At 39.2% G+C, this 20,856-nt stretch overlaps 1 protein-coding gene across 1 annotated transcript in view; it reads right to left on the bottom strand.

The window, feature by feature from the left end:
• The window catches only part of HMGN3 (high mobility group nucleosomal binding domain 3), a 30,955-nt gene extending 15,214 nt beyond the window's left edge, over positions 1-15,741 (bottom strand). Inside the window, exon 1 of the mRNA XM_068551657.1 lies at positions 15,530-15,741. Coding sequence (XP_068407758.1) covers positions 15,530-15,544 — 15 coding nt within the window. The 5' untranslated portion in view covers positions 15,545-15,741. The remainder of the gene's footprint in view (positions 1-15,529) is intronic.
• Between the last annotated feature and the right edge of the window lie 5,115 nt (positions 15,742-20,856).

Below are 20,856 nucleotides of genomic sequence, written 5' to 3' on the forward strand. Positions count from 1 at the left end.
TTCAGAAGCAGAGAACAGAGATACTAACTAGTAGGAAGGCAAAGGCTTAATGGGTGAGAACTTCCCCAAACTGAAGTCATGAGTCTCCAGATGGAAAACTCACACCAAGGAACAAACTGGAAACAAAACAAAGCAAACAAATACAATGAGACAGAATAAAACTACAGAAGGTCAAGGAAAATGAGAAAAATCTTTAAAAGTTATCTGAATTAAAAGATGAATTATTTTCAAAGAATTACTTCTCAAGCATCTATAAATTATAAGAAACCACAAAGCAATGTTCAAGGAGTTGAGGAAAACTGTCAGCCTAGAATCCTATACCCAGCTATCATTCTAGAGTGAAGGCAAAATAAAGACATATCAGAATACAAATACTAAGAGAGTTTACTAGCAACAGAGCCTTTCTTTCAACAAGGATCCAATACTAAATAATCAAATTCAGCGATAAGAAAAGTGAATTAAGATGGAAGGAAAATATGTAAGAAAAAATGTATAAAATATATTGGCAAATCTAATTATTACCTGTAGATACTAATATCTATTTTTTGTGTGTTTAAAAATATTTCAATAGAAATCCTAGACTAGTGCTGCCCTATAGAATTATAACACGTAATTTTAGATTTTCTAACAGCCACATGAAGAAAGTTAAAAGACATGGGTGAAATTAATTGTAATAATATATTTTATTTAACTGAACATATCTAAAGTTTTATCATTTCAACATGTTATCAATATCCAAATTATTAATGAGATATTTCACAAATTTTCTTGGTACTAAATCTTCAAAACCTGGCATGTATTTTACACTTACAGCACACCTCCATTCAAATGTTAAGTTTTCACCAGGAACACCTGACCCTCTAAATATGTTAGAGATCATAAAGTTTATAGTAGTTTCACATACCCAGGTTGTTGCAAAAATATTTAAAATTTTCCAGTAACTGAATCTAATACCAGTTCTTAAATTTAAATTGATTAAAACTAAAATTTTAAAAATTCAGCTCATTCTTTCTCATTGGCTAATAGACTCATGCAGTTAATGGCTGCCATATTGGATGGCACAATTCTAGACAATAACAACCGCAAAAGATGAGAGGAGGGGGAACAGATCATCCTCACCCCCAGCATGGGAGGATCCTGGTTTTGTTCTGGAAAATGATACTGACACAGAGTCATTTTAGACTCTGTTAAAGCAAAATTTAAAGACAGGCATTACAAATTTTAAGAAAATAAATAAGATCTATAAACTTAAAAATCAGGAGAAGTGGAATAAGGCAAATTTTACAAATCAAAGGCAGGGGAGAAAAGAGCAAACTAAAGGAAAACACATGATAAATGGAAACCACAAAATAAGTCATTAAAAAAGTCCAAATAGATTAGTTATCATAATATACCTAAAGAAATTATATCCATTCATTATAATGTCAAGTAACAGAAGACATAGAACAATACAAGTATATGATTCCACTTTTACAAATTTTAAAGCAAATCAATATTATGGATTTATATATGACATATACATCATAAACGTATAAAATCATGGGCTGGAAGGATACACATCAAATTCATGATCATGCTTCTCTCCAGGGAGGCTGACAAGGGAAGGGAACCAAGGGGGTGTTCCGAACTTGAACTTTATCTGTAACATTTTATTTTTAGAAAGATCTGAAGCAAATAGGATAAAAAAAGTTCAAATGTGCGAATTCTGAGTGATGGGTAAATAGGTATGTTATATTGTTTCCTGAATTTTTCTGTACTTAAAACCCCCTAAAATATTATCAATACTAAGGGGGTAGGGGAGTGGAAGCAAAGCCCAGTTGGCAGTGCCACATCTACTCCCAACACAAATTCCATGACTATTAGTGCTTTCTGTATTCCTTTTTTTTAAAACAGTTATTTTCTTTTTTATTTATTTTTATTTTTGTTTTTCTTTTTGGCAACGCCATGCGGCATGCAGGATCTTAGTTCCCCAACCAGGGATCAAATCCATGCTCCCTGCAATGGAAGTGCGGAGCCTTAACCACTGGACCGCCAGGGAAGTCCCAGTGTTTTCTGTATTTCTTAAATGGCTTATAAGTCAGGTCCACACACTGCCTCTTCCTTTTCTGTTCAAGACATATAATTCATAGTCATTTCATTTGTGCTGATATGAAGGAATCTAGAGCTGGGTAAGACAGGAAGCCAAGAGCTTTACAAACGCGAATTCAGAACTGTCCCTCTTGGGTGAGTGCAGGATGAGAGCTGGGCAGAGGGAGCTCAGCTTCCTTCAGCAGCTGACCAACTGTACTGTCTCCATTCTCCCATCTCACAAAGATGCCTGGGTCCTGCATCTGAAGACACAAAAATGCACTGAAGGGGACACAACCATATTTCCTTAAGCTAACTGCAGCAGCAGCCCTTCTCAGGAAACCAAGAAAAGAAACTTGGAATTTTCATTCTGTAGACCATCCACAGGAATCAACAGGACAAATTACCAACTGCTGAGCTTCTCCTGCAATAAAAGAAACTTGGAATTTTCATTCTGTAGACCATCCATAGGAATCAACAGGACAAATTACCAACTGCTGAGCTTCTCCTGCAATAAACAGTGGTTACCACCTTACACAGGGGCTCTTGTGGGTGTCGTGAACCCAGTTTTCTCTCTCCAAGCTCAGGAAGGTATCAGAGAAGATGAGAAAATCCTTATGGCCTTCAACAGTTGCTTGGGAACAGCACGACATGGCCTTAGCCTCCAAATTTGTCACTACAGAGAAAAATATTGAGGGTGTGGCAGGAAGCTAGGAACAAAGGCTAGTACCTCCTGGTGCCGTATTTCTCAGCCACAGGAGAAGAAAGAGGAGGGCTCGGGGTTCTCAGCAAAGAGTACTGGACCTTGTATTAAAGTTCCAAATAGTCTTTACTGGTAAGTGTAGGCTCTCAGAGTTTTCCTTCTAAGATTTTAAGTGACAATGGCTACTGCTTTATAACTTAAGTGAATTTGTTGAGAGCCTAGAGTATGCATGAAATTCAAGAAACCATCTGCCAGCAGCCATAGAACAAATCCAGTCTCAACTCCTGGGTTATCCATGCTGATGCACGAAAGCTGGGAGTAGACGTAACACTGCAAATAAACCAACAACCACTTCTTTTCACCTGGGGAATGTATTACTTGGAGGGGATTTTTCTCTAACGTGCTGGCCAGTACGTTTAAATTATTATTATTTTTCTTTACATTTTCTTTTAAAATCGATTTACATTTTCTTTGTTATAAACCTAAGGCTGGAGAAAAGAAGGCAGTCCAATAGTAAGCTGGTTAGAGGAGGAAAACCATTCTAGGACAAAAATCCAAACAACCCGCCCAGAGAAAGACTGAAATGTGTCCATAACTAACTCTTTACTTTTCTGCTAAAATTAACACATAAACACAACTACTTGATTAATTTCCCTCCACAGATGGGGGCACTGTCCAGGAAATTCTTATGAAGTTTTCCAAATAACAGGTACTTCCCTTAAACTCAAATATTCACATATTTGAATTTGACATATAAAACAGACACTGAAAATTTTATTCAAAGCCACAAGGACCACTGTTTAACATCAGCATAGCTGTTTTTCATTCATGCTGTAAGTATATGCTTGGGATCCTCCAATACTGCCTTGCTTTCTTTACAATAACCCTTAAAAATCCAGCATTTAGGATTGAGAGATCACATGCAAAGGATTAATAATCAAACTGATGTCAAATTTCTTTCTTACCTTCTTCCTTGCTTGTGCCTATTAATTTCATCAACTTCTATAAACCCAAATAGCTTATTAAGGCCATGAGGCTAGTATGTCTTCCCCAAATAAAATTTTGTTGTTCAAGATAAAAGTAATTGAGTAAGAACTCTGCTTTAGAAGACTTTGGATGAACCGATATAAACAGCAACTCTTCTTTTCTGAGAGATACTTTTAGGGAAACTATCTCACATTGTACTCCATTACAAAAGATAACTGAAAGCAAAGAAAAAGCCCTCTTCAAGTATGTGCAGTGAACTTTTCCTAGTATAAATACACATAATTTAATAATGGAAGTATATCATTAATATGAAATAATTTAAAATATTTCACACATCTCTTTGGTCTGAGCTGCCTCTTTCATGACAGCTATCTCTTCCCCCGTGTTGTGTGAATGGGATCGTGGGCGAAGGTCCCAGCTGAAGTCCGAAGCCCGATCCCAGTCTGGCTTGTATCTTATGTCCCTGGGCCTGAGTTTCTTCATGAGGAAAACTAAGAGGATGGACCCGAACATCTGACTTGCCTGACTTTGTGAGATGCTCGTATACATACTAATCACATTATGTAAGCGTCTAGGACAGAGATGCCAGGTATGGGAGTCTTAGAAAAGGACACAAGAAGAGACCCAAAGGAACAAGCATAATCTCAGTAAACATGGATTCTGTACTGCACTCATGTGCAAGGCAATGATCTGAATGAGTTAATCTCCTCACCACAATCCTGTGAGGTTGGCAAACAGCATCATGTCTATCGTATAAATGAGGAATTGAAGCCAGAGAGATTAGGTAACTTGCCCAAGATGACCCAGCTGGTAATCTTGCTGGTCTGTGGAAGAGCTGTGATTCAGAGCCAGGGGGGCTGGCTCAGGTTCACGACTCATCCACTACACCACTCTAAGTCGTTTCTGCTGGCTTTCCCAATTTCAAAACTGTGTGCAGATCTGGGATGCTAGGAGAGCAAAGCGCTTCCAGGGTGGGAAATATCTTAACCTGTAGACCTAGCCAAGCAACACATAATATGTAATGTAGTGTTTCCTACTCCCCCTCATTTGTGAGCCTCTTGGAATAGCAAGACACAATTTCCCATTAAAAATACTACACGTTGATTGCTTCCATGTCCTGGCTATTGTAAATAGCTCTGCAATGAACAGTGGGGTGCATGTATCTTTTCGAATTATGATTTTCTCTGGGTATATGCCCAGGAGTGGGATTGCTGGATCATATGGTAGCTCTACTTTTAGTTTTTTAAGGAACTAAATGTCCATCAACAGATGAATGGATAAAGAAGATGAGGTACATATATACAATGGAATATTACTCAGCTATAAAAAAGAATGAAATAATGCTACTTGCAGCAACATGGATGGACCTAGAGATTATCATACTAAGTGAAGTAAGTCAGAGAAAGACAAATATCATATGATATCACTTATATGTGGAATCTAAAAAAATGATACAAATGAACTTTACAAAACAGAAACGGACTCATAAACTTATGGTTACCAATGGGGGAAGATGAGAGGGTAGATAAATTAGGAGTTTGGGATTACCATATACACATTACTATATATAAAACAGATAGTCCACAAGGACCTACTGTACAGCATAGGGAACTCTACTCAATATTCTGTAATAACCTATATGGGAAAAGAGTCTGAAAAAGAATAGATATATGTATAACTGAATCACCTTGCTGTACACACCTGAAACTAACACAACATTGTAAATCAGCTATACTCCAATATAAAATAAAAATAAAAAAAGATTAAACCTACAAAAAAAATAAATTTTTGTCAGATAATTCTAAAAAAAAGTTAAAAAATAAAAAAATAAAATAAATAATATTACATGTTGACCAAAAAAACGAAAAAAATTACATGTTGAGATGCACATAAATGTACTATTCAGGGTTTTTAAATGGTCACACACACAGATACAAGTATTTTTATCTCACTATTAAAAGTAAAGGCAACACACCAAATCAGTTCTATCATTTTTAATAGTACTTTACATTTCTCTGTATACTTTAACCTTGTTGCCGTATTTGATACTCTCAGTAACACTGAGATACACAGGGACTGTCTTAATATTCCCATTTTACAGATGAAGAATAGAGACTCGAAGAGGTCAAGTGACTTTCCCCCAATAAAGAGTTGTGGAGACCACACTAGACCCCAGTCTTCCAACCTTTACACCAGGGATTTTAAAGGGATGTCATCAGATAGTTACTTTATTTTCCTATTTGCTCAGACATGAGTTTACTTCTACTAAATGGTAAACACAGTTATGACGTTCCTTATATTTTTGCAAAATGAATCAGCCAGCTCTGATGTGATGGACATGTGACCACTCAAAGGGGGAACAGTAAAATTAAAAATTGTAATTAAGAGAAGCGATAAAGGAAAGCAATGAGAAGTAGATAGAAAAGATACAGTTAAAAACTGTATTATGTGGCATATATACGTAACTTCAGAAGAAGTCTTTAAAGCTTCACACGTTGATCACCTCAAGCCTTTGGTATGTTTACCTCCTACATACACCAGGCCCAAGACTCACAACTTCCCGCGAAGTAGAATTTAACAAATTCTGTCCAGTACTGTACTGTAAAAAGCCACAGCTTGTACCCAAGAAGAAAAAACGAAGAGAGAGAAAGAAAGAAAAGAAAAAAAAAATCCCTTGGGGTAAACTTTGTATTTATCTTTGTATGGGGTCAGAATAATAAAGATATAATTTTAAAATAATATCACTTTATATCTTTTAAAAATAACTTTTGTAATTAAACATGAATCATTTGGTAATCCAGGACTCTGAAATAAAACTCCATCCAGTTTCTAGGTGCAACAGCTTTGATAACTATGAGGCTTTTAGCACCTGCTAAAACAAAACACCTGCTCATTTTTAAAATCCAATGCGTAAGCAATGGTGGCTTAACACTTACATTATAACCTCTCGATATATTGTATAATATGCAAGTGTGTTTACATGTTTCTGGTCACAGGGGAATATCCCTATTATTTGAAATATAACAAATTAATGACGACAATACATCTTAGAAATAGTAAATCCAGCAGTTCACGGTGGAATTTGAGAAAATACGAAGTTTTAGACCCTCAATACTCAGATACCAAGGCTTGGATGAGGAAACGTCATATATATACCTTGTATATGACCCTGCAGTCCATTAGTTCCTGAAACACCCAGAAGGCTTCATCATGACGTACATCTTTCAGAAGCCAGAGGCCTGGACCCTGAGGGCAGCCTTAGGCGTGATCACAGATAATAATGACTTGTGCGGTACCTTCCTATGACTGGTACCTAGAAACAACGGCATCAGCCTATATCTTAATAAAGACAACATTTTAAACAGAGGGACACTCACATATTTACATAACTCCTGAATCTTCCCTGTTTCATTCGTTGGGCACCTTGATTTAAATAAAAATACACGAGGCCATTAGAAATAAGTATTTATGGGAAGTACTGTGGTGTCATGGTTAGGAGAAAAAGCTTGAGTAAAAGAGGGCTGGGGTAGAATTCCTGGCTCTGTCCCTTCCCAGCTGTGTGACCCAGGGGAAATGCCTTCATCGCACTAAATCCCAGCCTTCTCACTGTGGATGTGGATGGGACCGGCCGCAGGGCTCGGTGGTTCAGAGCACGGGCTCTGGAGCCAGACAGCCAGGACTGCACTCCCGGCTCGGCCACCCCCGACCTCTGAAGATGTCAGTGTGGAGAGCACACACCTGACCGGGTGGTTGGACGATTCAGCTCATGAATGCAAAGTGCTGGGAACTTTGTGACTGAGTCATAGAAAGCCACCTAAATGTTATTTACTGTGGCTGTCACACGATCTGTGAGATGAGGACAGCCTCGCAGAACTGCGGGGAGAATAAAATGAAATAATATGAAATTACACCGTAATACTTGCCACACAGGTTTATTTCTAACAACTTCACATATTTTTATTTAATTTTTATTTTATTCTAATGACTATAAAGCGCAAAGCTCAGGTCCGGTACAGCCAGGTATTCAATAAGTGGTAGCTATTTAAATTTTAATGGAAATAAATATGTGTATATATTGTTACGGATATAAGTTCTGCTTAAAATATTAAATTTTGGAACCAATTTTGAGATTTAAAACCTTTTTCTATATCTCCCTACTTCTGATTATGCATATCATTTACTTGCTGGGACCGACCATGCATTTGCCTTGGGCATATATAAATGGCCCTGTTTCTGGACATGCTCACAAGATGTAAAAATACTGGACTCAATAAATACCTTGACCAGGAACCCATACATGGTTCCACTGAACTCTTCCAAGAACGCAGTTAAATGTACAATAAATAAGCAGCCAGTGGGAGAAAATATTCAACATTTTGATTTGGTTTGTTATCTTCAACACTGATTTTTAAATTACTCAGGAGACTAACATCGTATTTCAACATACTAGGTACTGTGAAAGCAGACAGCTTAAACGGTGTTTACTTCAGTCACCATTTCCAAATTGTACCCTGCAGGAAAGTGGAATCTATTTAACTTTGATGTAAACAAAGGCAGTGCTTTAGGGGGAAAAATATAGGAAAAGAGGATCACTTGGTAACTGATTTGCCAAGGGAATTTTAATGTTATGTGGCAATATTTTTAAGCATAATTTTTTCTGTGAGAAAAATCAACCATGTAAAAATGCACCAGATGAAAGCTTATGTTCTTTCAAAAACACTACCTACTCCTATAATTGCAGTTAACTGGACATACAGGGTGAGCTCTGTGCACCACTGGTCCTACAAAATGGAAGCTTGGCTTATTAGAAGCCTGTTATTTCACTGTAGTTCTCTTATTAAAAATATCAGCACCACAATAATGAACATCCATTGACCGTCTCACACATGCCAGGCCCTGTGCTAAGAACTGTGCATTCACCATCTCATTTAATGCCTCCAACGACCCAACGAGGTAGAACATATTTTTAGCCCAGTTTTGCAGATGAGGAAACCGAGTCTCAGAGAATTAGGAACTCAGAAGCTTAGGGAGGAGTTAAGTAACCTGCCCTAAATTACACAGCTAGTAAACAGTAAAGCCAGGCTATATTGGACTATCTCCCCAACAAGGATATGAAATAATTAAAGTTACTACCTTCTTCCCTTGAAAACAATTCATTCATGCACTCGTTCAGCAAACATTTATGGTATCTGTGCTAGGAGCTGTAGGGGGATTAAAAAAAGACCAGAGCCACCAAAGACTTCATGGTCAAGTGGAATTAGAAGGATTACAAAGTTAATTCAAAATTAGGTAATCAATCAAATAACATGTCTCAGCTTAGAAACATGGTCCCAGACAACCACCTTTTAAACACAAGAGAGTGGTTACAGAAAAGCATAGGGGCCAAGAAGTCACTGAATCTTTACTAATGAGTAAGGGTAGCTACCGTACACAATCTAACCCCAAATGTTGTAACCGGCCTTGAATTTAACTTCCTTCTACTTCAAAGAAAGCAAGACTTCAGAGATCACCTTTATGAACAAACTAGCACTGATCCTCTTGTGATTTAAAAAAAAGAAGCTATAATCCCCAACCCTTTTAACCAAACAACTTTCTGCCAGTGTTTTTTCTTTGGACACAGAGTCTGACCAAACTTTTGAATGCTCAGAGCTCATAGTTTTTCTTGTGGCTCATTATCACTTCTTGCCCTGAATTATGAATACTGACATATGTATATTACTTACCATGTCAGACTGAAAGATCCTTAAAAATAAGGGCCTTTACTCATTCACTTCAAAAAGGGTTGGAAAAAACAATAATTCACTTACTTTCCCAAGGTGATAGTACTTTGCATAAAGGTGATGCTTGATAAATGTTTATTTAACATGAAGTGAGTGAAGGAATGAATAAAATGTATAACCCTGGCATTTTGGAGGCTTTACTCAAATACAGGTTTCACATCAACATTGGCGCAATTAAATTCAGCAAGTATTTATGGATGGCATACTACGTATCAGGCCCTTTCATATTCAGACTGGGTAACTCAATATGGCTGAGAAGGCAGTTCTCTCCAAACTAACTTACAGATTCAATTCGATCCTTATCAAAATCATGGCAGTCATGTTGTAGAAATTTACAAGTTGATTTGAAAATTTATATGGAAGTGCAAAGGATGTAATAGCCAAAACAATTTTGAAAAGGAAGAACAAAGTGAGGAACTGACATTACCAGTACCAAATCCTACTATAAAACCACAGTAATCAAGATAATGTGGTGTTGACATATGGACAAGCCTATAGATAATGCAACACAACTCAGAGGATAGAAATCGAAACTTTACATTATGATGAATTGATTTTCAACGAAGGTGCCTAGGCAATTCAGTGGAAAAAAGATGGTCTTTTTAACAGTTGGTGCTGAGACAGGTAGGTATCCACATTGCGCACGTGCACGCACACACACACACAAAAGAATTGAAACCCTTGTCTCATACTATACACAAATTTAATTCAAAATGGATCATAAACCTAAATATAAGAGCTAAAATTATAAAACTTTTAGAAGTAAATATCTGTGGCCTTAGATTAGGCAAAGATGTATTAGACAGGACACTAAATGGATTCCATCAAAATTAAAAAGCTTCTGTTCTTTGAAAGACATCAAGACAAAATTTCTTTAAAAGCCACAGACTGAAGGAAAAGATCTATAAATCATATATCTGATAAAGGACTTGCATCCAGAATATATAAAGAACACTTACAACTCAATAATAAGATGAACAATCCAATTTCAAAATGGGCAAAATATTTGAATAGATGTTTCACCTAGGATATCCATTATGCTAGTAAACACATGAAAAGATGCTCATCATCATTACTTATTATGGAAATGTAAATTAGACTAATTAGAAGGCTATAAGCAAAAAACTCTGGCAATACCAGCTATGAGCACAGATGTGGAAAAACTGGAACCCTCATTCACTGATGATACAACTACTTTGGAAAACAGTTTGGAAGTTTCTTAAAGACAGACTTTCATACCACCCACCAGTTCCACCCTTAGGAAACTTCCCAAGAGAAATGAAAATATGTCCGTGCAAAGACTTACATACAAATATTCACAACAGCATTATTTATAATAACCCCAAATTGAAACAATCCAAATGTCCACCAACTTGTGAAAGGATAAACAAAAAGTCGAATATCCACACAGTGGACTACTAAAAAGGAATAAGGTACGGATACATGCTACCCCATGGGTGGACCTCAAAAACACTATGCTGAGTGAAAGAAACCAGACGTAATGGACTACATACTGTGTGATTCCTTTTATATAAAATTTCCAGAAAAAGCAAATCTATAGAGATAGTAGGTTAGTGGTTGTCTAAGACTGGGGTGGGAGTAGGGACTGTCTGTAAACAATGGGAGAGACCTTTCTGGAGTGATAGAAGTGGTTTAAAACTGGATTATAGTAATGTTACACAACTCTATAAGTTGATTAAAAATCATTGATTTGTATACTTTGAATAGATGAACAGATTTTATGGTAAGTACATCATACCTCAATAAAACTTTTTTATTTCTTTTTTTAAACGAAATTATACCCCCACCCACATTGCTTGAGAGTTGCTGAAGTGTCAGTGTCACTACGCACTGGGCAGTAACACTTTCAAGCTTTTCTTTAAACCAGAATGGTTTTAAAAACTCACATCTCATTATTCTTAATAATATACATTTCTTTGATTTTTAGTAAAACTAAACATTTTCATCTATTGAGTCTGTTATTTTCTTATAAGGATATACATCTTTTCCATAAGGACATGTGAGCCTCTTTATCTTTTTAAAATAGCACACTTCTTTCAGTGATACGTGGTACAAATATTTGTTCCCCAGTTGTTCGTAAGTTTTAAAATTTTGTTAACAGGGTTTTTTTTTTCCTTTGCCATACTGACATATTCATTTTTATGTAGTCAAATTTATCTCTATTTTCATTTACAGAGTCTGTCTCTAGTGTTATAATATGTGATATTCCTTTGAAAGATTTATCAGAAACCTTGAGTATTGTTAGTTAAGCATCCCACGTGCCAAGTCCAGACCTACTGGGCCTTTCCACTCTATGAAAAGAGATAAAACATAATTTCAAATCTCAAAGCTAGAGGCAGACAGACTTTTCTTCCTTAAACCTTTATTTTAACTGTAAAGAGACTAGTGTTTACATCCCAAATTCCTGGAAAACTGCCTCATTAGAGAAAATTTCTGATGTGATACACTAGACATTTCCAATAGTTCCAGTGATGAAGAACTGGAAAAATAAAAAGAAGGATGTGAAAATGTGTTTGCTACTCACGCCAGAACCATGGCTCTAGGACTTGCTGGCTGAGGTCTCTTTGTAGACCATCAGGTCATCACATAACAGCGTGATCACTGTAGGCATTCGTGGATGTCTGACCAGAACAGTCCAGAACTCAGTCATTCACTGTCCCACCACCACCTGAGTCCAGGAATTAGTGGGTGGTGACCCACCACCCATTAGGTAATGAACAGAGGAAACTCAACTTTATTTAAATCTCACCAACTTGGAAAGAGATGGAACGCTAACTGAAGAACTCGTCACTACTGAGTGCTATACTGCTTCAAAAAAATACTACTGCAGTTATAAAAACCATTTGGTTTCGTGTAGTTATGACTATCACACACGAAGATATAGATAAAATTCACAAAGGTAAGGCAGACTCAAGGATGTATTGTACAACACGGAGAATATAGCCAATTTTTTTTTGTAATAAATGTAAATGGAAAGTAACCTTTAAAAATTGTATAAAAAATTAAAACAAAAACAATAATAAAATAAAATATTTAAAGAAAAGAAATGGCATAAGAATGTTCTATATTAATGTGGATACTGTGGCCTTCGAGGTACAGTATATATCTGAGGCCTGGTCATGTTGAGATACAATCAGAAGAGGCATCCAAATGCCTGAAAACAGAAAATGCCTGCTTTCCTCTTTGTATATTTGAAACCACCTCCCAGCCAACACACTCTTTCAAGACTGGCCCCAGTTCAACCTTCTTTCCTTACCTATCCTACAGCTTTTAGAATCTATACTATGTATTCTGGGACATATATACAGGCTTAATATTATTCAATTGTTTTGTGGCCACTACCCTTATCACCTCATTGAATTAAACAGAAGCTCCATGAGGGCAAACTTTATATCCCTAAAGCACGCAAGCAGTGCTAGGATTCCAGACGTTTCTACTGACTTTATTAGTGCCATTTCTTACTCTGCAGCCTCAACAGTGCTCATTAAATAACATGTCTTGATTTCTGGGAAAAGTTGAAAAAAAGGGGCCAAGACGGTTAAAAAAAGAAAAAAAGTACGGTGGGGACACTTTCGAAACCTATAATGTAGAACAGGCAGTGCTTCAGCCAGGAAAAATATCGTGGAGTAGTATGTACATGATACCCCAGCTTCACAGATCCTGCAGAGCAACGCACAGATTGTCTCCAGTTCTCTTCTTTGCATCTAGGCAGCCTTTACCTAAAGACTATTGGTTCCTATGTAAGTTCCCGTGAACTCCAGGGTTCCGTGAGGCGGCTCCAAGGTTTGCCTTGTAGATGGCGTGGCCGTGGAAGCCATGTTTAATTTGCGGCTGCTCCTGTCCAGGTACCAGCCCAGGTCCTTTGGCCATGGGTATAAACGGAGAGCATTTCTATTACTCAAGGAGAGCTTTCCCACCTCTGAAAACACTCTGATGTCCCTAGGATGACACACAGGTGCCTGCACACAGGTCTGCCCCTAGTCCCAGGATGCCTGGCTAGCTTCTTCCCTGACTTCTAGGGAAATAAAACAATAATTAAAAGCCAGTTCCCCTACTGCTCTTCTTTTCTTCCCTTCTATTTCCTTAAGAGAGGTGGGCAATGAGGAAAAGTAAGAGTAATGGTTTCACCAACTCTGACCCTTGGACAACAAGGATTCCGGCACATCAGGGTCCATTATAATAAAGAATTTGTGCACCTCTAACCTACTATTTGTCTAAATTTGTGAATAATTCCCAAGAAAGGAGATGGCATCAACTCACTCTGCAACCCATTTCTTGGTGACTCTACTAGAATTCCCAGCTTCGTCATTAAACCAAAGATAAAATGCTGAAAATTGTGGCATCATTCTAACAGCCTCGTTCTAGTAATGGAAAAACAATACTTTCATAAAAATTAAGTTTAAATAATGAACCTAAAGTATTAGTACTCAATATGCCATCCATCTTCTTAGGCTGGGAGTCTCTTTGCATTTCAAACTCCTCTTGACCCACCCACAACTAAATGAAGAGAATGAGTAAATACTGTCTGAAAATAAAGCCTCTACACCTGCAGCATCTAATTAAATCTCTGGTACTAGCTATTGGTTGGTGAGACCCTTGGGTAATTCCTGTCTCTAAGCCCCAGTTCCATGGAATACCCCTGTCAAGGTTAAACGAGAGGATTAAACGAGATGTTAAATCAAGCTCTGCCCACACTATGAGGCACATAGTATGCGCACAATAAACTCTAAGATTTTTTTTTTGAAAGTTTTAATTATAATGTTTTTTTAAAAATGGAGGAGACAAGTTTCCACCAAATTCTTAGTAAAGGCAGATAAAAAGGCAAAAGCTTCTGTATTTTTGAAGCTTCAGTATTTTAAAATAATTCAGTCATTTACACACACACAAATCATTCCACCATCTTTAACCGATAAAGCAGAATATTATTTGCCCTTTTGCTTCAAATTTAATACCCTTACTGGTTAACATCGTTGGAAACACGAGGGCAAGGCATTTTCTTAGAAACAGCCGCTACACAGCGGTTTTGCCTCGGGGTGGGAGGAAAGCCTTCCCTTCCTCCCTGGGACAACGACAAGTCGCAGTCGGACTCCGAGGGAAACGTGCGTCCCCATGCGAGTTACTTGGGGTCCGGGGCCTGTGCGGAAGGGGACATAATAGTCCGCCAGGAGTGACCCCAGTGCCCCTTACGCACCCAGGGGCGCGGGAGCACGCGGACCCCGCCTTCCGGGACCGAGTGTGAGTTTGGGTCCCCGCATCGGACCCGGTGGCTCCTGCCCTTTGCAGCCACGGTGCGCGCGCCCCCGGCGGCGTCCCGTCCTGCGTGTGGCCAACTCCGCGGCTGCCGCCGCCAACTGCGGGCAAGTCCAGCCACCCCGGCCCCGCCTGCGCCGTCCCCAGCCCTGCCTGACACTGGAGTTGGTACATACGGGTCTGCAGCGCAGGCGAGCAGGGGAGTGAGCGCTATTTTAAACATGGCTTTCCCCCTCCTGTAGCCTCAGAGCCATCGCGGCGCACCGGCGTGGGCACGGCCCACATGGGAATAACCCCGACATCTGCCCGACTTACTGGCTTCATTTTCCATCTCCCTACGCGTGGACTTGTTCCCCACCCCGCGCTGCTTTTCCTCCACACTAACCGCAACCTGGCAGTTTGTAAAGAGCAAACTCCCCTCCTGGAAGCGGGGGTGAAAAGCGCTTTTGCTTCTTGTTCGAGGTGGAAACCATACCGGCTAGAATGAGTTCAAAAAGAAGGGAAGCCGGGTCGCCGGAAAGAAAGTAACATTCAGAGATCGATGGGGACAGAGGGAGGGCGCAATGTCTGCAACAGGCAACTGAAAACAAGCACTGAAGAAGCAAAGAGATTCGCAACCCCCGAGTTACTACCGAGTGCACTGCACGCCATCCATTGCAATGACAAGATTTGCTGTTAGCACAATTTGAAGGCCTTTGAAATGTTTTTTGGTAAGACTTACCTTTCTCTTCGGCATAATGACTACGTTGGTGCAGCTAAAAAGTAAAGCAACGGGCTGGAACTGCTGGCACCGCCACTGGATGCTGGCACCGCCGCTGGAGGCTGCCCCCACCGCAGCTGTTCACGCGCAGGGCTCGGCGTAGCCCGGCCTCCGGGACCTGAACCTCCGCGGCTCCCTCCAGGGGCCCTCTACTCGCTTGCCTCCCCGCTTCTCCAATGAGGAGCCCCGGCAGCCGGCCGCGAGGCCCCATTGGCTGCGGCAACGTTCTAAATTCCACGAGGGCACGCCCACCTCCGTGCGTACGGTACGCTCTGTTGTAGTTTCCACTTCACCGAAAAAAAAAAAAAAAAAAAAAAAAAATCTGCCTGGCGACTGAGCATGCCCAGTTCAACTAGTAACCTCCAAGCCACAGGATCCTGTAGTTTCATTGTTTTGCCGCTCCCTTTTTGGATTGTGTCAGTAGGAAGAGTAGGCCTTCATAAGGAAGAAAAAGAGTAAGGACGGACACATTAATTTTATAAGGTAAATGTATACACAGGAGGCACTTTATATAGTTTCCTGTAAAAGCTTGTAATGAGTGCTGTGTGATGGAGCGCTGTGAAAGTGGGAAGGTACTCTGATCTGGAAGAGTCTGGCAACCTTTAAGGGTCTCGGTTTCCCCTTCTAGGTTTCTAGTGACAATACTCCCTAAAATTGCTTAGGAATAGTTGCCTGAAATCTGATTACAAATCACTCACTAATTCAGCCACCTTCAAACCAGCCTTGAAGGTGAACAGAGTTCACCTTCCATATTTGTTATGGAAATTAGAAAAGACTGAAGAAGGTCAGAACAGATTATTTTATTTTTGAAACATATTTAAATGACAATTTAAATATGCATAATTTAATGTTTCTCAAAGTTCTGCAAGGCATTTAACAGGCATTGCAAACACTTCTGAATTTATGAAATCATGCTTACCCTGATACCAAAACCAGTGAAAAACCATAGAAGTAAGGAGAGCTACAGACCAATATCCTTCATAAACATAGACACAAAAATCTTGAACAAAATTTTAGTAAATCAAGTAACTATAAATGAAATATAACTTTTAAAAACTGTGAATCATCTCTATGTTGTATACCTGGAATCTATATAATATTGTACATCAGGTATACCCCAATAAAAAAAGTTCTTTTTAGTAAATCAAATCCAACAACATTTAAGAGTTTTATCCTGGGAATGCAAAATTGGTTTAACATCTGAAAATCAGTCAATGTAAATCACCGTATTGCTGGAATAAAGGGAAAAAAACCCCATCAGTTCAATAGATACAGAAAAAGCACTAGTGAATGGTTAAGCAAATTACGGTAACTACATACAGTAGAATACTACTCAGCTTAATAAAGAGGAATAAAATATTCCTGAATGGATGAATGTCAAAAACAAAATGCTATGTGAAAGAAGGCAAATACAAAAGACCATACTGAATAATTCCACTAATATGAAATCATTTTTTTAAAAAAGCAAAATTAGGCATGGTTAGTTTTATAATCATATTAGAAGGCAAAAGTTCACATTATAGGAAAACACTAATGAAACCTTATGCTACAAATATGGCCAAATCCACTTTGGTCACGAAGAGGCTACAAATATGTATTAAATAACATTATCAAGTAATTAATTTTAATGCTTGACATTTTTCTTTATTAATTTTCAGAGTAATGAAAGTATCCTAGAGAACTCCGGAAGTGGTCAATGACCTTCTTTTTTGTAATATCTTTAGGAACTCACGGATTTTTATATATTTGGCATGCTTCAATCTATTGCCATTATTACTTTTTTTTTGATACTCATATTGCCCCAATTATGAGAGACCCTTTTCAAATTAGTGCCTGTATACTTTTGACATGATCCCAACTATCTTTGATAGACTTCTTGTTTTCAGATATTCAGTGGATCACAATACACTCAAAAGAGCTGGGATAAAACCAGTTCTTTGCTTTAGAACTGGATAGAAACTCCGAGGTTTATAATTTTACCATGATAATTAATTTATAATGAAGTTGTTTTGGAAGAGAGTTAATTTGCAAAAGTGCTTGTTTTTTTTTTTAAACCAACGAAGACGTTTTATAAATAAGGTATGTGTGGGAAGGATGCTGGGTAGCACTTGAAATCTGGGTTGAACTGTTTTTCTTTATGGATATGAACAGGTGTCACAACGAAGGTGGGACTGGGGTGATTTTTTTTCCCCGCTGTGATGAAAAGTAACTCATGAAGTTGGCTTGTTTAGCTGATATTTTTCAAGGCTAACCACTCAACCAACAACAGCAGACAAAACTGTGGCTGTTTTTACTGCACATAATTAAATGACAGCAATGAAAATGAACCTTGCTAGGTGGGTGAAGAAGGTTGATGGTGAGGACCTTGTGTCATTTGAGTCCCAGAGTTCATTTACAAGTGATGAAAATAATGGCTTTAGTTGTAAAATAAATAACAGCACTGGTTCTTTTGACTTTGAAGTGGATTGTACCTGCTTGAGCAGGATGCTAGGGGAGGGAGGGTTCACCTGTGCCTTCAGTAGCTTTCAAGGTCTGGGAAGATGAGCCCAGACCTCCACTGGCAGCCCTGGGGGTGAGAGGTGCAAGTGAGGAGAATGATTTTGTGGGCAGCTGGAATTCCAGGTTAGGAGGTAAAGACAGCCGAGCAGAAACGAGCATGCCCCGTGCAAGACAGTGAGGAGGCCAGCCTGGTAAGAAGAAAAGACTTCTTTGTTTATCAGTAAATTCCGAGGAGCGTTTCTCTTGTTTTGATGTATCAACCTCTAAGACGGTAAAGTCTTCTCTGCAGGATATGGATGCTGTCTTAGCCAATGTAGACAATGGATAAATGAAGAGAGTTACTTCCTGAGGAAGGAAGAAGGAAAAAATGAGTAAACAAACCTCTTTTCCAACTCCAACTCCTCTCCCCTTCTTTCCTACTCAGAACAGTTGGAATCTTACCCTGACCCCAGCACTTTTCAAACAGCAAGATGAAACCATTTTATGGTACCATGACTATCATTAAGGAAGATGGGGAAGGGAGAAGGGAAAAGAAAAAAGGGCAGAGCATAGAAAATATCAGAGTGCATTTCACACGGTAAAGGTAAGTCGTGTTTTATAAAGCGTTTCCATTTTCCGTACGTTTCCACATAAACACATACCACACATAGGTACATGTATGTGGAATGTGTGTGTGTGTTGTAGGTTGTGTCTTGAAATGTATTTTTAGGATGGGTCTTGGTGAAAAAACCTTAAAGCTACTGCACAGCCCTAATGAATCTTGTGCATCTCTGGGGGTCCCAGCACTTTCTTCCTCTGGAAGAAAGGTGTTTAGTCTTCAGATCTCGAAAGGAAATCTTGAAAGGAAGGGATCACCTCCTTCTTGATCTGTCCCTCCTGCCCTCTTTCAGGCAGGCACAGGCAGGCTTTTGCTCTAAGTAATGGCAGTTGTGGAGAAATCAATACTAAAATCATATTTTGTTGCTTCTGATAGTTCTGTAATTCCTGGGTAAGTTACTATTCTTCAGTGAATAGGCCAAAGAACTCCAAAGGTGAATGAACGACAGGTGGCAAAAGAATAGTCTATTTGTTTTTTGTATTTTTATCAGTCAAGTCTCTAATTGGATTGAGTGCTAACTTTTGAAGAGACCACATTTAGTTTTTGCAAAGTAACTGGGACAGAGAGCCACTGGTCCCAAATCATAGACACTGCCTGTGATTCCCAGACCCTAACCCCAGCTTACTGAATCAGAATCTTTTATGGCTGGCCTTGGGACTCTGCGTTTCAAACAAGCTTCTCATGTGACTTTTATACTAGAATTTGCTTGGGCTCCATCCTTCCCCAATTCCAGTTTTGCCAGGCACGACCCACCTTCTTCTCTATTTGCAAGATTAAAAACGTCCCACCCCGAGGTCCTTAGAAAAGCACCTCCTCCCAGCTTCCCAGGTAGCGCGAGGCAGCTCCTCAGCCCCTGGCGAGATTAAATTCCCTGGCCCCCGCCATCCTCAAAGGGAACCCAAGCTGAGCAAAACCCCACAAGCCACATCCTTTGAAGGCTCTATTATTTCAATGATTGGACAAGCACACCTTGTAACTGCATTAGCAAGGAGGGCCAGGGCATTCTGTGATCTTCCAACAGGAACCCCCTTTTTGTTTTTCCCAGCCTTCAATCACATTTAATCTGTGTGCAGATTCTTTACCCCAAGTGTGTTTTACACAGTTTTCCCACCTCTGGTCCTTTTCAGATCCAATCTCTGTGTTATTTACCTCTCCTTCTTCTTCTTGCTGCTGCTTAAACTCACAGGAGTGTAATTAATTTGCTCTTTGTAGTTCCCAAATGACTATTTGGGCAGGAATTAGCCATGCTCAGTAGCTAGAACCAGGGATTGCGCTACATTTGTTTGGCCATCCTTTTTGGCCGGATTGTCCGCATGTCCGACGCCAAGAGCCAACCAGGTTCAAGGTGGTGAAAGTTAAGGGAGGGGAATCCCCAAGGTTCAAGGTAAGGACACAGCAAAGTAAGGACACATCCCATCCCCTTAAGGGAAAAGCCACAGGCTGTCAGGTGCCCAAGACCGGTTGGGGGTTGTACGTTCTTGCACACTACGGCCAGGCCGAGGCACTCTCAAGCAGGCCCACCCTTCCCCTCTCAGCTGGGATCTTGGCATCCATTTCTGATGTCTTCTGCATTTCCTTCAAACCTCAGAATCCCTGGGAGCTGGTAGGAAATATCCAATAGCCCCATCCCTGTCGCTATTCACAGGGGACCTGCCTTTCAGGGCAGATCAAACCATTTCTTTTTCTCAGTGATAGCAAAAAACACCAAACAACAACAACAGCAAAAATAGCCAGGTTTAGGGAAATGAGAATCACATGAATCATTCTGGAAAACACCATATAGCAATTGGAGATGATTTTCAGGTTAGTTTGGTTAAGAGCTGCTTTAATTCTCAAGCACTAGGTAAGAGTTAATAGAAGCAATAAAATGACTTTGCCAGGTCAGAATGAATTCTAACCACAAGGCAATGAATTTTTACCCAGCAGCGGGAAACTAGCCTGAAAATGTTCCATAATCTTTAAGGCTGCTTTTAAGCATGGAGGGTTTTTGTTGTCATTGTTTAAGCATGAGATTGTGCTGTTCCCACAGAAAATCTCGTCCTTTCCCCCCTTCTAATTCCTACTCCCACTTCTGCTGTCCAGAATCTTTAGCATATGATTTCTTTTTGTTTGTTTGTTCTCTGAATAATTCAATTTACCTCTTTAGAGGTCAAAATTTTTTGTTGTTTTAACTATTTTAAAAATAAATTCT

Source organism: Eschrichtius robustus, chromosome 9 (genome assembly GCF_028021215.1).
Source record: "Eschrichtius robustus isolate mEscRob2 chromosome 9, mEscRob2.pri, whole genome shotgun sequence".
Classification (NCBI taxonomy): domain Eukaryota; kingdom Metazoa; phylum Chordata; class Mammalia; order Artiodactyla; family Eschrichtiidae; genus Eschrichtius; species Eschrichtius robustus.